The 16,566-nt window shown below is 55.3% G+C and overlaps 1 protein-coding gene across 3 annotated transcripts in view; it reads left to right on the plus strand.

Moving 5' to 3' along the window:
• LAMC3 (laminin subunit gamma 3) overlaps positions 1–16,566 on the plus strand; it is a 68,030-nt gene that overhangs the window by 38,765 nt on the left and 12,699 nt on the right. For 2 of the 3 annotated variants that reach the window (XM_025261862.3, XM_044926454.2), the window contains 11 exons: positions 1,101–1,319; positions 3,065–3,253; positions 6,796–7,041; positions 7,962–8,115; positions 8,774–8,916; positions 9,410–9,588; positions 10,987–11,128; positions 12,369–12,574; positions 12,950–13,026; positions 14,210–14,344; positions 15,867–16,014. In XM_025261862.3, coding sequence (XP_025117647.3) covers positions 1,101–1,319; positions 3,065–3,253; positions 6,796–7,041; positions 7,962–8,115; positions 8,774–8,916; positions 9,410–9,588; positions 10,987–11,128; positions 12,369–12,574; positions 12,950–13,026; positions 14,210–14,344; positions 15,867–16,014 — 1,838 coding nt within the window. Of the gene's footprint in view, positions 1–224; positions 348–1,100; positions 1,320–3,064; positions 3,254–6,795; positions 7,042–7,961; positions 8,116–8,773; positions 8,917–9,409; positions 9,589–10,986; positions 11,129–12,368; positions 12,575–12,949; positions 13,027–14,209; positions 14,345–15,866; positions 16,015–16,566 lie in introns of all 3 variants that reach the window. The other variant, XM_025261860.3, reaches the window with a different exon arrangement.

Genomic DNA, 16,566 nt, shown 5'->3' on the forward strand with positions numbered 1-16,566 from the left:
TCAATCCCTGGTCAGAGAACTAGATCCCACATCATGCTGCAAGTAAGAGTTCACGTGCCACAACTAAGAAGCCCACATACTGCAATGAAGAGCTGTGCGTGCGTGTGTGAGTCGCTCAGTCGTGCCCAACTCTGCGACCCTATGGACTGTAGCCCACCAGGCTCCTCTGTCCATAGGATCTCCCAGGCAAGAGTACTGGAGTGGGTTGTCATTTTCTCCTCCAGGGGATCTTCCTGACCCAGGGATCGAACCCAGGTCTGCTGCATTGCAGGTGGATTCTTTACCATCTGAGCCACCAGGGAAGCTTCATATAAAGGTCTTTTATCCTCATGCAAGCATGTCTTCAGGTCAGATTCCTCAAAATGGAAATGTGAGGCCAAAGAGTGTTTGTTTTCTGTTTTAATGCATGCTGCCAAATTTTGCTTCAGCAAGGCTGTACCTATCTATATTTTGATGCCAACTGTCCACTCTCCTTGTCTATTTGCCTGCTCTAGTTTTTCTCTAGCATTAACAGATAGTTTTTCTATTTTGCCCCAAGTTTCTAGTAGTTTTCTGTGGGCAAGTTGGTCTGATAGGAGCTACTCCTCTGTTACTAGAGGCTCCCAATTCATCTTCATACATTCCCATGTGTGAGTTCCCCAAGCCACCATCCTCCACTGTCACTGGAAAACGCTCACCAAGCTGAAGGTTGTGAACAATATCAATGTTTATATGTACATATTTATTCATTTGGCTGTTTATTTATTTATCTGGGTCCTAGTTGCAGCATGTGGGATCTAGTTCCCTGACTAGGGATCGAACTTGGGGCCCCTGTATTAGGAGCACAGAGTCTTAGCCACTGAACCACCAAGGAAGTCCCGTAAATGTATGTATCTTTAATAACCAGTGAGAGTAAGCGTCTTATTGTAAAATTCCTATATATTTCTCCTTCTGAAAGTTACCAATTTTTCCTTTGCCTTTTGTCCTTTTTTTTTTTAAATTGCAATTAACCCATGGACTGCCTTTGTGTACGTGGGACAGTACCCTGTTACACAGGTGAGTAGGAAGGTTTGGTGGAGAAACACGTGCATGGAGCTGTCTCCTTCTCTCTCTCTCTGCAGGTCCCGTGCTTCTGACTGAGGTCCGGCTCACATCCGCCCAGCGGGGGCTGTCCCCACCAGCCTCCTGGGTGGAGACTTGTTCGTGTCCCCAGGGATACACCGGCCAGTTCTGTGAGTCCTGTGCTCCAGGATACAAGAGGAACACGCCCCTGGGGGGTCCCTATGCCAGCTGTGTTCCCTGCACCTGTAACCAGCACGGCACCTGTGACCCCAACACAGGTAAGTCTCCCTGCACCTCCGCCACCCCCAGGCCACCTTGGCTGCTCCCAGAGCAGCGAGAAGAACACTGACCTGAATGGGGCCAGCTGCGTGCGTGTGAGTGATCACTGATACTGATAAGATGGTGTCCTCAAGTTCCTCCATGTGCTAGGCACCTTTTTATAAGCTGTATCGTTGGATCCTGCAAAAAGCCCTGGAGGTGCCAGGACCCTTCTGGTCCCCTGTTACAGGTGTGGGACCTAAAGTGCAGGGAGGCGGCTTGGCCAGTAGGTGGCAGAGCTGCTTCTCTCTCAGGTCACTGCCAGTGACGGTCACCAGGAAACCCCAGAGGGGAGACCACCGGCCCTGGGCCAGAGCTGCCGGACTGGGCCTGGACACTGGCCTCTCACATGGGAGGTGGGAGGGCCGGCGCCTTGCGGCTCTTCTGCAGCTTCTAGGGTCTCTGCAAAGGGAAATGCCTTTTCCCCGCTGTCAAAGGACAGTAGCCTGGGAATCAGCAGGCCGGCCGGGGTGGGGGAGCACCCACAGCACGAGGGGCTCCTTCCTCCTGGTGCCCAGGCAGGCATCACTAATCGAGCCAGATGGAGCCTCGTGATCCTTCCATGCGGGGCTCTGGGAGGGTCATCTCATGAGATGGGACTGGTTTGTTGTCCCTCAGAGCCCCTTGCCTTGGCACAACTTGCAGCTCCTTTTGGGCAGGTCTTCATCTGTAAAGGGTGGGGGCACAGTGGTCACTGCTGCCCTTCCTGGGCAGACGGAGGAGTAGTGAGTATGTGGGTGCTGGGCAGAGACAGAGGCCATGGAAAGCACCCCTGGGTGCCCCCCGTGCTCTGCTTGCCCACCCCGGATCCTCTCTCTTTCCTCTATTCACCCCAGTCCTTGATGAGTGCTGCTGGGGGGTGCCTCTGGGAAGGGGTGGCCTTGCTTAACCCCTTCTTAGCCAGGCTCCTCCCTTAGTCCCTGGCAGTGGCTCTGGGCAGACTCTAGACGCCATGGAGCTAGAGAAGCGGGGTTGCAGTGTCCCCTCCATTAGAAACCAGTGGGCAGGAATTCCCTGGTGGTCCGATGGTTAAGACTCTACGCCTCCACTGCAGGGAGCACGGGTTTCATCCCTGGTCGGGGAACTGAAGATCCATCGTAAATAAATAAATAAAAGCCAGTGGGCAGGGAGGGGAGTTCCATTCTATGAGGCCAAGAAAGCTTCTGGAAACCCACAGACCCCCTAAATGGGTTTCCTCACATTAAGGCCGGAATCCTGGGTCTGTGTCACTGTCCCTGAGCTTAAGAGGGCTTGGAGGCTTCAATTTACAGAAGAAAACAACGAAGCCACTGAGGAGAGGGAAAAGGAAAACCGGAAGCAAACGCTGGCGGTATCGTCAGCTGGTTCAGTTATGGGTTTCGGGTTATCAGATAATAATGATGACAGTAATAATTGTGTCAGCGGCTGTGCGTGGCTGCGCTGAATCGTGATGAAAACCTGCTGAGATCAGAGTCATGTGTGCCCATTTTGCAGGTGAGGAGGTTGAGGCCCAGGGGTGCCCAGCTTCACATGGTCAGTAAGTGGTGGACGTGAACGCAGGTGGATGCTTCATCCCCAGGCCACGCTGCCTGCACCGTGGAAGAGGCCCCACCCCAGTTCCCACCCCAGGACGTGCTCGGTGGCCCCCCATGCAGGAGCCCGCCCGCCGTCTTGTGCGGGGTCTGGGTTCAGGCGGTGGTGACCAGGTGCTTGTCTCGCCCCTCAGGGGTCTGCCTGTGTGGCCACCACACCGAGGGCCCATCCTGTGAGCGCTGCTTGCCAGGTTTCTACGGCAACCCCTTCACAGGCCAGGCCGACGACTGCCAGCCCTGCCCGTGCCCCGGACAATCGGCCTGCACGACCATCCCAGAGAGCGGAGAAGTGGTGTGTACCCACTGCCCGCCAAGCCAGAGAGGTGAGTGCCCGGGGACCCTGCCTCTGCCAGTGCTCCAGGAGTGAGTCCTGGGTCCACAGATGAGGGAGGGGCTCGCTTAGGGGTGTCAGGCCTGATCTTTGGGAATCCTGAGTCTCATAGTCTGATAGCCAGGGCCATGGGCTGCTCTGGGTTCCTGGCAGAACTTGGACCACTGAGCATATCCAGGTGGGAGTTTGGAAATTGTTGTGTCCAGCCCTGCCCCAACCCACAGAGCCTGGGTTAGTAGCTCAACACAGAGCTCTGGAATCTGTATTCCTGTCATGTTCCTCGGAACATGGGAATTCCCTGGTGGTCCAGTGGTTAGGACTCGGAGCTTTCAGTGCCGTGAGCCTGGGATCGATCCCTGGTCGGGGAACTAAGATCTCACAAGCCGTGCAGTGTGGCCAAAAAACGAAACGTAGAAACAAATAAATAAATAATTTTAAAATGTCTCCAGGTCATGTGTGATGCAAAACTCCCCCCATCCCCAGTCCTCTCCCTGTTCCCCATTCCTGCTCCAGGAAGAAGAGTCATCCTAGACATCTGATCGTTTAAAATAAAAAAAAAAAGCACACAAGAGCTTTATTGAGATATTATTCATATACCCCCTGACTCACCCATTTAAAGTGTGCAATTCAATGTTTTTTTTTTTATATTTGCCGTTACTGATTTTTCAAATTTTAGCAAAATACACATAACTTGCCATTTTGACCATTGTTAAGTGTACGGTTCAGGGGCCTTAAGTACACTCACGATGCTGTGTAACCATCACCGCTATACACCCCCAGCGTTTTTTATCATCCTAAATAGAAACTGCAAACCCATTAAATGATCATCTCGTAGTTCCCCCCGCCCCTTCCTCTGGCACCCACCGTTCCAGTTTCCATCTCTCTGAATGTGAATATCCCAGGCACCTCAGGTAGGTGGACTCCAACGATATTTGCCCTCTGTGTCCGGTTTGTTTCACTTGGCGTAACGTTCCCGTGATCTCAGATACCTGGTTCTACATTTGGGACCACTCTGAAAGCAGCTCCCTTGGGACTCCCCTGGCGGTCCGGTGGTTAATACTGCATGCTTCCAATGCAGGGGTTGCAGGTTCGATCCCCGGTCAAGGAGGTTCTGCCTGGCATGTAGTGTGGCCAAAAACACCCTGAAAGCGGCTCCCTGACAACTAGCAGGTTGGGGAGGTGCTCCAGAGCAGGGGTCCCCAGGAACTGCGAAAGTGAGGTCCCACCTCAGGACCCTGCCCCCCACCATCATGCTGCCCCTGTGTTTCCATAACCTTCCCCACATTCCCTGGCTCCCCACCTGTGGCTTCCCCCAGTCTACAACTCAAGGGGACTCCACTCAGTGAGAGAGGGCAGACAGAGAAGTTACCCAAGGGAGGACTTCGGGGGAGGAGGGCACTGCTGTGCGCAGCAGGAGCCCTGGGAAGGATGCGAGGGTGGACATTAGGGCTTTGTGCCAGCTCACGTCTTTATCATGCCAGCATCGTTCAGGTCCCGCCAGAGCTCAGCACGCAGGGGACTCACCCACGCAGTCTGATCCAGGACTGACTGCGGTCAAGTCCTGATCCTTGCCTGCCTCGCTTGCCTACCACCCTGACCCCTCGCAGCTGCCTCCTGCCAGGGAACTATCATCACCCAGTCCCGGGTGGACGGCAAGTTAACTGCAGGGACCACATTCTTCATCACTGGCTTCAATCTGCCCCTTGGCCATCTCACTCCATCCCTGTTTCAGAGTCTCAAAGCCAGTCTACCCTCTACCTTCTGAACTCCATTCAGATTTTTCTTTTCCTTCCTTTTCTCTCTTTTGTCTTCTCCTCCTTAGTCATCCCCTTCTCCATGTTCAAGGTTGCCTGCCTTTCATCGCGTTAACTTGATTTCCACCTTAGTGACGAACTTTGAGGATGTCGGGAGCCCACAGCTGTTTTTCACAATGACAGTAGCTACTTTTTAGATTATAATTTAAGTAATACTCATTGTAACCAATGAGTAAATTGTTGGGAAAAGTGTAAAGGAACGTGAGTGCCTACAGGCACGAAGATCATTTAAGATGCCTATCATCCTGCCATCCCCAGGTCCCCCATCGTCTGTTTCATGTGGATATGCACAGAGAGGTAGGCATGTTTACCAAGAACAGGCTGACACTGCATGAAGCCCGTGGAACAAGCATGGCCCTTGATGCCTCATCTGTGTTCAGGGTGGACTTCCCAGGCCATGACCCTCCAGAAGCCTCCTCACACACTGTCTTTTCTGAGACTCACAGTAACCCTAGGGCTGGAAGATGAAGCCACAGCACCAGATCAAACCCAGGAAGCAGGGCAGGAGTAGGAAATAGACAGTCCAGAGGGAGTTCAGAAGCCATGAGAAGCAGAACAGGCAAAGGGGCTGGAAACCACAAGGAAAAAGCAACCCCGGCTGAGGGAGAGAGATGGGGGAGGGGATGGTGACAAGGAGGGTGGCAGTGATGTTGAAGATGGAGGCAAGGAAGATGACGACAAAGAGAGGGATGAGCAAGATAAGGGTGAAGATGACAATCATCAAGTTGATGCTAATGATGAAGGTGGAGATGGTGGTAAAGGTGATGATAACGAAGATGCTGAGTGAGGATGGAGAGTGATGCCCAAGGCCATGAGGAAGATAAGGGTCAAGATGATGACCGTAGCGATGAGAATGATGGGTGAAAATGATGACGTGAGGTGATGTCCACAGAGCTTCCTTGGTGGCTCAGTGGTAAAGAATTCATCCGCCAACACAGGAGACGCGAGTTCAAGAAGATCCCACATGGTGCGCAGCAGCTTAGCCCGGTGCCCCGACTATTGAGCCCATGCTCTAGAGCCCATGGGCCACAACTACTGAAGCCCACGTGCCTTAGAGCCCTGCTCTGCAGCCAGAGAAGCCACAGCCACGAGAAGCCCTCTCTCTGCGATAAGAGAGTAGGTTCCACTCTCCGCAACTAGAGACAGCCCGCAGGCAGCTGCGAGGACCCAGCGCAACTGGAAACGAATAATGCTAAATCAGCCATGGGCGAGAAATCGACCAGACCCCACATCATCGGCTGCCGCTCACCTCTGCAGACAAAGGTCGTGATGAAGATAATGATTATGTGAGGAAGAGGATGGTCAAGGCGCTGATGAAGAGAATGGTGAATGAGGACCAGATGGCTAGGAGGGTGATGATGGTGAATGGGTGATACTAGCCACTGCTGCTGATCATGAACCATGTGCCAGTATCTGGGCTTAGTGCTTTGCTCACCAAACCTTCTCAAGGGTCCTTTGAGGTCGCTGCCTTTATTGTCCCTGCTCTGCAGACACAGAGTCCAAGTTCAGCAAGGCCCAGTGGCTCACTTAAGACCACACGGCCAGCTGGTGGCCCAGCTGGGCCCTGGCGCCAGGTCAGCCTGACCCCAGAGCCCGTGCTCCGCTCCACCAGGAGCCTTGCGGGAGCTCTCTTGGGTTCCCACCCACCCTCACCCCTCACGGACCCAGCAGGCCAGGCCCCTCGTTCCTGCTCCTCCACACAAGCCTTCTTCTTTCCCAGGGCGGCGCTGTGAGATCTGTGATGATGGCTTTTTCGGGGACCCACTGGGGCTCTCTGGGCGCCCCCAGCCCTGCCAGCCATGTCAGTGCAGTGGAAACGTGGACCCCAATGCTGTGGGCAACTGTGACCCCCTGTCTGGCCGCTGCCTGCGATGCCTGCACAACACGACAGGTGCCCACTGCGGGCACTGCCGGGAGGGCTTCTACGGGAGCGCCCTGGCCCCTCGGCCCGCAGACAAATGCGCGCGTGAGTACCAGCCTCCCGGGCCCGCGGGGCGGGGCGGGGCGGGCTCCTTCTCCACCAGGTCCAGCCGGCTGTTCTGCAAGGCTCCTGTGCAGCCTTAGGCAGGTTACTCACCTTCTCTGTTGCCTTGCCGAGAAAGTGTAAGGGTTTGTTTTCTTCTCCGAGGTTCTTTCAGCTTCGGGATCTGATCAACTCTGACCCTGTGATTTTTTTGTTTGTTTTTTTCCTGCCCGGATGATTTAGCACTGATCTCATGCTCTGATGTTGGCACCTGAGACTGTCCCAGATGGCCTGTGGCCCTCATCATTTTGTCCCGCCCCTGGGCTTCCAAGATGCTCAGCTCTCTGGGCCTTCGAGGCGTGCACCAGCTTGTGGGAGGCTTCCAGGAGTGGCCCAGGGAGAAGCTCAGCATTTGTGCCCCTGCTCCATGCAGCCCCTGTCAGCCTCTTGTTTTAGGGGGGCCCAGGAGAGCAGAGTCAAGTGACTCAGAACAGTGGGAGCCGGGTCGGCCCCTGACCCCCACAACCGAGTTTCTGGCCTTCTCTGCAGCCTTGTAGGGGGCTCAGAAGGGCACCTGCCACCACAGCCATCTGACCCGTCTCTCCAAGGACATAGAAAATGGGCTGAGACTAGCACCGAGCCCTGGAGCCTTTTTTCAGAAATGGCAACCCACTCCAGTGTTCTTGCCTGGAGAATCCCAGGAACAGGGGAACCTGGTGGGCTGCCGTCTATGGGGTCACACAGAGTTGGACACGACTGAAGTGACTTAGCAGCAGCAGCAGCAGCAGCAGGAGTCTGAGCTGAATGGGAGTCATCTCCCTGGGCTCCCCACCTTCTCTGCCTCTCTGGAACCCCCTCGAGGTGGAACAGATGATCTGCAGGGTGCCCTGACACCCTTTCCTTCCCCTACTCCCATGCCCCAGCCTGCAGCTGCAACCCGGAGGGCTCGGTCAGTGAGCAGAGACCCTGTGACCCAGTGACCGGCCAGTGTTCCTGCCTGCCCCATGTGACCGGACGGGACTGCGGCCACTGCAGCCCAGGCTTCTATGACCTCCAGCCCGGGAGGGGCTGCCGGCGGTGAGTGGGGCGCAGCTGGGGTGCCCTTCCCCTGGGGGTCCCCCCAGGATGGAAGAATCCACTAGGGAGCCTCCAGGCCCACTGCCAGGTGCCGTGAACTGATGGGGGACAAGGGGACGATCCCTTGGGGGTCAGATTCACCGCCCTGCCAACCCAGGACTCAGGCCAAGAGCAGCCCTGAGGGATGTCCAGGCGGGCGGGAGCTGGTTCGGTCTCTGCTTCCTTCCTCGGTAACTCGGTCGCTCTGTGACCTTTGTGGCCACAGCAGCAGCTTAGATAGTGTCTTTAGGAAGCAGCAGAGGGTTCCAGGGACATGCCCCGTGAAACAAATCAGTTTCTTTCTGACCAGACTGTCTGTCTCATGCTTTCAATATGCTAATTGCCTTGTGATTTTCCAACTGAAAGGTATAGTCCAAGATGTATATATGACTATGTCCCCATACCCTTTTCGGGAGGTGGAGGGGGAGAATTTTGTGGGATGTGCTTCCTGGGCTACAGCTTGGAGGAGGCTGTTGGACACGTTCCTGCACAGAGATGGGACCTTGTCCACAGAGGGCATGGTCCCGAGGCCCCACGCCAGCCTAAGATGACAGAGGCGGGGCCGGGAACGGCCCAGAACTCGTCCCAGACCTGGGTTCCTTCCCTTCCCTAATTGTAGCTGCAAGTGCCACCCGTGGGGCTCCCAGGAGGACCAGTGCCACCCCAAGACCGGGCAATGCCCCTGCCGTCCAGGCGTCGAGGGCCAGACCTGTGACCGATGCCAGCTGGGTTTCTTCGGCTTTTCCGTCAAGGGCTGCCGTGGTAAGGAAGCCGGGTCCTTCCTGGGCTGCCCGGAGACGGAGGCTTCTAGGAAAGAGGATCGGGGGGGGATGGCTGAGCAGCAGGAAGGAGACAGATCGGATAAGGGGCAGGTCTTCTTGGAGAAGTAGCCGTGGGAATGTGGAGTGAATGAACAGAGCAGAGGAGGGGTGCGGAATCTAATCCTAGACGCTACTACTGATCTCCTGAGTGCCTGGGGCCGTCAGATCACCTCTCTGGGTCTCACTTATACGTGGACTGCATGGCTGTCCTAAACCCGCCTGGTCCTCAGATCCCGGGGACGCTGAAACAACTCAGGTTCTTGGTCATCGTCTCCAACCTTCTGAATCAGTCTCCTGGGAACGACCCAGGGAGGTACTTCAGCTGCCCATGGGGATCGGGAGCATCTGGGTGGCCAGAGTTGCAGGGCACCTGGGGGTTCTGGTGTGGGGTGGCCATCAGGGCTCCCAGTGCCATCTGCACACCTCTCCCCCAGACTGCAGGTGCTCCCCGCTGGGTGCCACCTCGCCCCAGTGCCACGAGAACAGCACGTGTGTGTGCAGGCCTGGCTTCGTGGGCTACAAGTGTGACCGCTGCCAGGACAACTTCTTCCTCACGGCCAGTGGCAGGCAGTGCCAGGAGTGCCCATCCTGCTACGCCCTGGTGAAGGAGGAGGTGAGCCCTCCCCGTCTAGGCCCTGCCCAGGCCGGCTGTGCCTTCTGTTCATTTCATGCCCCCAGCGAGCGCCAGCTCTGTGCTGGGTGCTGGGAAGTGCCCACTTATCCTTGGTCTTTCTGGGGCTACCAGCCACCTCCTTCTTGTGCCCACCCAGCCATCTGGCTCAGCTCTCCCCTCTGCCCTTTCCTGGTTCCTGAGTGGACAAGAGAAAAATGGGCCCGGCCTTATGTCCTTCTCCACTACCAGACCGAGGTCTCACACTTACTCACATTTGGTGGGGATGAGGACACAGATGGCCCTTCGTGGGGAGGGTCAGGAGGAGGGCGATGCTCATGCTGGAACACAAGTAGAACCTCAAGCAGGGAGGTGATGTGAAGCAGGGGTCAGGAGCATGACCTCTGGACCCCAGGAGCATGACCCCCCAGCCCTGTTAGTTGTCACGTGTCCAGGCAGGTGACAGCCTTGGTAAGCTTCCGTGGGTCTCTCTGACTCCAAAATGGAGATACTTCAGACCTGTGATCCCTTTCCTGAAATCAGTGAGGCCAGCTTTTGGAATGATGATTCTGTAGAAAGATAGGATGGCGTGTGATGGATATTGGGTACCACTTCCAGCAGTGCCTGGGCCAGCTGCCCTAATCAAGCCCGTTGATACATCTGCAGGAACATAGGTGAATATTCACACCAAGAGGGTAGATAAAGATCACAGGTAGCCTTGTTCCGAACATTTACACCATGAAGGGAAATAAAGATCATAGGTAGCCTTGTTCTAAGTGAGTTCAGGGATTTTTTTTTTTTTTTAACCTGATTTTGCCATCCTATGCGGAATGGAAATCTTTGAGGATTTTCAGAGCATTTTGGACTTCAGAATCAAGGAGAGAGCTTGGGACCTGTATCCCCCCACCCTTTAGGGTGGTTGCAAGGTGAACGTGAGCTGACGCGTGGCTGGTGGTCACTCACACCTGGCTCCTAGCGAGTGCTCCATAAATGCATTTATTGTTCATATGATTGAAAGAACGGGGCTAGGAGATGGAGCAGAGCTCTGTCACTCCGTCTGCAAGGATCGCGTCTGCTCCATGCTAAGTCCTGGGGACATGGCAGGACAGACAGAAATCCTCCTGAGGCTTCCCTTCCCACCCCACCTCAGCAGGGCAGAGGTGTGATTGGCTGAATGCCAGTAGGTACCATGGGTGTGAGAAGGGAAGGGTCAGCTCCAAGGATGGGGGAGGGTACAGTAGGTCCTCAGAGGTCCAGTGTATCCTTCGCTTTAAGGCCTAGATTAGGATTGGAGAAGGCAACACTTGTGGGGATGGCAGGCCAGGAAGAAACCAGCAGAGCTGTCCAAGCAGGACTTCAGGCCACCAGCCTCACACACCCTTCCCTCCCTGACCCCTCCAGGCTGCCAAGCTGAAGGCCAGGCTGACCCTGATGGAAGGATGGCTGCAAGGGTCTGACTGCAGCAGGCCCTGGGGACCGCTGGACATTCTACAGGGAGAGGCCCCACGGGGGGACATCTATCAGGGCCCCCACCTGCTGCAAGGTACAGCAGGAGAGCAGAGTGGGAGACAGAGGGGCCAGGGGAGGGGGCTGACCGGTCAGATGCCCACCGTGGAGCCCCTCAGTCTGGCCTCAGGATGCTTCAAGGGCTCTGGGCTCAGCCCTAGGAGAACTCGCTTGCTGGTAGAGCATATCTGACTTCCCCGGCTGGGTGAGCCCCTCCTGCTGTGCAGTCCTGCCACCCCATGGACCTCTCTTTCAGTATCCCTTGCCCTGTTGTACTTTTTAGCTTTGTTAAGATCAGCCTCTGACTACAGCCTCAGTCCCCATGTCCCCTGCACCACCTAGCCTATACCAGTAAGCTCAGTGAGGGCAGGAGTTGGGTTCATTCACTGAGTCAGTCCCTCAACGAATGAACACTGAGGCGCTGTCCCAGGTGCTGAACAGGTAAAGTTCCTGCTGTCTTAACTGTTGGCCACTTTGCTCACTGCTGTATCCCCAGCATAGAAAAGTGAAAGTGAAGTCGCTTAGTCGTGTCCGATTCTTTGTGACCCCATGGACTGCAGCCTACCAGGCTCCTCGGTCCATGGGATTTTCCAGGCAAGAGTACTGGAGTGGGTTGCTATTTCCTTCTCCAGGGGATCTTCCTGACCCAGGGATTGAACCCAGGTCTTCCGCATTGTAGGCAAATGCTTTACCATCTGAGGCACCAGCACAGAAAGTGAATGGCAAATAAGAAACAAGACTGTCATTAAGTCGAGGTGAAATTTGGCCCTGGGACACTGATGGGGGCATCAAAAGCCAGTTGGTTATTTTGTCAAGTTTTATGTTCACAAGCGCCTGTACTCCTGCAGCAGCCACGGGTGAGCTGAGCACTGGTTTGCAAGACTCACAAAATAGGGAGCTATCAGATGCTGTGCATTCAATGTCTGCTCTGAGCCATGCCGTGGATTACAGAGCTGACTTGGTGGGGAGGGTTTACTGCTCTCTCAGGTTCAGGAAGTACTCGCAGTGGCTCTAGAAGGCCTGACTTCCTTCTAGTCCTTTGTCTGTGGCTCACTTCCTGCGTGGGGGACCTTGGGTCATGATCTGCCATCTCTGGGCCTCAGCTTCTGCAGCTGTAAAATGGGGGAGGCTCTTCCTTTAGAACCAATGCTCAGGCCTGGTGGGGGGAGTCAAGCTGTGCCCAGGAGTAGAGGCCACAGTTGGGACACCTTGAGGCTGTGGGCTTTACTGTGAAATCTCGACTGCTCTGTGACCCCTGGGCTGCGGGCTTTCTGCAGGGGCCCAGGAAGCCTTCTTGGAGCAGGTGACAGGACTCGAGGGTGCTGTGAAGGCTGCCCGGGAGCAGCTGCAGGCGCTGGGCAGGAGTGCCCGCTGTGCCCAGGCTGGAGTTGAGAAGACCTGCGTCCAGCTGGCGGACCTAGCAGCAGCACTGGAGTCCTCAGAAGAGGAAATTCTGCATGCGGCCACCATCCTCGCATCTCTGGTACCCTAGGGGACTCCCTCCCCGATCCCTCCCCCTGACTGAGCCTGGGGCATGTCCCCGCTTTGGGAGGCTCAGTTTTCTCATCCGCAGAATAGTGGGTCACACAGTGGCTCCTCTGCCCATTCAGTGAGATGATGTTTGCAAAGCACAAGGCATATTCCAAGTAGACAGTGAATGCCCAGCCAGTGGCAGGCGTCGTTACTGTTGTTTCCAAGCTCTAGGGCTCCGCCCCCTGGATGTTGACTTTGCAGCTGGCTCTGAGCATTTATACATTAAGTGGCGTGGCCCAGTTCTCCCAATAACTGAGCCAGATACAGCCCTGAACCTTCAGGGATGGGCCATCAGCTCCCTCTGACTTCCTTCTTTTCTCTAAAGGTGATTCCTCAGGAGGGGCTTGGCCAACCCACCAACTGGAGCCAGCTGGCCACAGAGGCACGTGCCCTTGCCAGGAGGTGAGTCCCTAGCCCCCGGGAGCTTGGTGAGGTCCTGTTCACAGAACCATGAAGGGAGACCAGCCCTTCTCCTGAGGGCTTCCAGGGTCGGGGCCAGCCCAGTTGAGGTGTCCCCACCCTGAGAAGTTGGAACCATTGAGTACAGGGCTGTATGGTTGGGGAGAGCTGTGCAAGATGCTCACAGCATCTCTGAGCCCAGAGATGTGGGGGTGGGGTGCGGGTGGAGCTGCTGTATTGAGATGTAAGCCATGCAAGTCACCCGTTTAGACTGAACAGTTCAGTGGTGTTCAGTATATTCACAGAATCATGCTATTATACCATCCCCTCAGTCAGTTTTAGAACACTTTCGTCACCCCCCCCCAGAAACAAGTCCCATACCCATCAGACATCACTCTCCATTCCTCCTCACCCCTCCCCAGCCCCTAGTAACCACTCATCTGCTTTCTGTCTCTCAGATTTGCTAACCTGGACATTTCATACACATGGAATCATACACGCGGTCCTTTGTATCTGGCTTCTTTCACTTAGTGTAAATCTTCAAGGTTCATTGGTATTGTACCTTGTGTCAGTACTTCATTCTTTTTTTTTTTTACAACCAAATAGTATTATTCCGTGGTTTGAATGTGTCACATTTTGTTTATCCAGTCATCTATTGATGGATATTTGGATTGTTTCATCCTCTGCCTTAAAGGAGCAGCTTAAGATCCTAAAGACACAAGCTCTGAAACAATGTGTCCCTTTGGTTGTACTTTATGGACGGTAGGTCCATTTTATGGATGAGCAAAGAGACTCAGAGAGGTGAAGTGACTTGCCTAAGGACAAATGGTTAGCAGTGGTAGAGCCAGATTCAAACCCAGGCTGTCTTGACCACTCTTTTCTACGCTGCCTATATTAGGGTGACCGTATAATCTGTTGTCCAAGCTGAGATTTTATGTGATGAAAAGCCCCGTTATACATTCTGCCAGGACAGCAGGCATAAGCCCAGTATAACAGGAAGAAGGGGCGTGGGTCCTCTTCCCATCAAGTCTTTGCTGCCTGCCAGGCACAGAGGGTAAAGGAGCCTGGCCCCCGTGGCTGCACTCTGCGTGGGATGACGCGAGGCCCACACAGCGGGTGTGGCTTTGCACCTAAGCCCTGCTCCGTGTGAGCTCCTGGTGATGGTCAGGCGGGTATTTTCACACAGCCACAGGGACACCGCTGCCAAGATTGAGGCCACGGCTCGGAGGGCCCTGCTCGCCTCCAACACCAGCTATGCACTTCTCTGGAGCCTGGTGGAGGGCCGAGCAGCCCTGGAGGCCCAGCAGGAGCTGGAGGACAGGTGAGACCTCCCACGTGTGGGCCGGAGCCTGGGTTGGCTTCCTGGAGCCCACAGGGCCTGACCAGAGGCCGGTGGTTCCAGAACCCAGAAACGCCTGCCTTCCCTTGAGTCTTGATGTTCCCTGGGGTGGGGTGGGATGCCTGGGGTCTTGGGTCTGCTTGGTGGTGAGTTATAGGAACCCACTCATGCCTGGAGGAGGAAATGGCAACCCCCTCCAGTATTCTTGCCTGGGGAATCCCATGGACAAAGGAGCCTGGAGGGCTATAGTCCCTGGGGGTGGCAAAGAGTCGGACATGACTGAGCACACACACTCATGCCTGGGAGTGCAGCTCAGCCTCTGGAGAGAAGGGACGAGAAATGTGAAGGAGGAGGGTCCAGGTCAGCACCTCCTCCCCGACCCCACCCCCACAACTTCCCCACCCCCACCCCAGGCCCCTGGGGAGTGCCTCTCAAGCACTAGCTTTCTTCTTGGCCCCTGATTCTCTGCTGAGGAGGGAGTGGCCCGCTCCTATCACCCTCATTCAGAGGGTCAGCAAAGACCCACCAACGTCTAACTGAGCCCAAGTGGACTTCCTAGATGAAAGACTCTGATTGGCCCAGCTTGAGTCAGGTGGCCCATCCTGAACCAATCAGTATGGCTGGGCGAATCACGTGACTCACTCCCAGAGGCAGGGGCGCTGGTTCTCTAAAAAGGGATGAGGGATGGGAGTGACCTCAGGGGGTGGCTTCCCTCATAGCTCAGTCAGTAAAGAATCTGGCTGCAGTGCAGGAGACCCAGGTTCAATCCCTGGGTCAGGAAGATCCCCTGGAGAAGGAAATGGCAACCCATTCCAGTATCCTTGCTTGGAAAAAAATCTCATGTACAGAGGAACCTGGTGGGCTGCAGTCCATGGGGTTGCAAAGAGTTGGGCACGACTGAGCGACTAACACTTTCTTTCTCAGGGGTGGTCCACTCCAGCAGTACCCTCGGTTGGGGGAACTGGAGGGGAGCAAGATGTGGACAGCTGGACTGGAAAGCTATCTTAGTTGACTGATTATAGCACTTTGGGGAAAAAGGCCCCCAGAGCGATCATGCGACCCAGGGACCTCTCTTTACCTGGAGACCAGCGTGCCCAAGGTCACCCAAGGGCGTCAGGGCCTGGGCTGCTATCCCTCCGCCAGTGCCAGGCCTTTTCCTCTTGGAGATTCATCCAGAGGAGCCAGACATTCACATAACGTGTGACTCTCAAGTGGAAACCAAGCGGGAGCCCCTTCAGAAAAGCGTGATTGAATTAAGTGAATGGAGGAACAAGAATGCAGTGACTCTGTGGCCTTTTCATTCATTAGAAAGCTGCCAAGTAGCAGCCAGCTTCTGAGGCCAGCTGCTGGGTACCCACTCCACAGATGGTGGTTCTGCCCGGGAAGTCGCCAGAGCCCTCTTCCATCGGGGATTCCAGTGGGGGCAGGGGGTGAGGCCGGGACAGCGATCGGGAGGCACAGCCTGCACCCGCTCACAGGCCACCCTGCCTCTGTCTCCCCCCAGGTACCAGGAGGTACAAGCGGCCCAGAAGGCGCTGGGCACGGCCGTGGTAGAGGCGCTGCCCAAAGCTGAGAGGGTGCTGGCCGCCGTGCAGCAAGTCGGCGTGGCTGCGGCCCTGCACCTGGCCTCACCTTCTGCCCCAGCATCACCGGTCAGCTCGGCTGTCCTTGAAGCTCTGCATTGGGTGGGAATAGGGGAGAATGTGGTGGCTGGGAAACCAGTGTGGCCCTGGCAGAGGCAGATGATGTGGCTTATTTTTAGCTCGATAGTGGTTGATTAAAAGATAGGGCACCTCCATGGCCTGGCAGAGTGCCTGACTGGCACAGAGCTCAGCCAATCTTAATTATTGAAACTAATATTAAGGCCGAGGTCCCTTCTCCGTCACCGTGGCATTGGCAATGACACCAGACAGACATGGAGTTAAATCCCAGCCCCACCACTCAAGTTCTGTGACCTTGGCCAGGGACCTTCCCCCTCTGTGCCTAGGTTACTGTGTTGGATGGAGCTCACCCTTTAGGTTATTTCTGGGCTGTATCCATCACGGGCAGGGAGGGCATTCATGGCTCACCTCTGGATAAATCAGTTCATCATGACTTCTCAGTAATCCTGAAATCCCCAAACTGGGGAGCTGAACTTAAAAAAAAAAAAAAAAGAACAAATGTATCTGGGACCCAGCCGGTTGGGACTGACGGGCCCCAGGCTA

Source organism: Bubalus bubalis, chromosome 12, assembly GCF_019923935.1.
Source record: "Bubalus bubalis isolate 160015118507 breed Murrah chromosome 12, NDDB_SH_1, whole genome shotgun sequence".
Taxonomy (NCBI): Eukaryota; Metazoa; Chordata; class Mammalia; order Artiodactyla; family Bovidae; genus Bubalus; species Bubalus bubalis.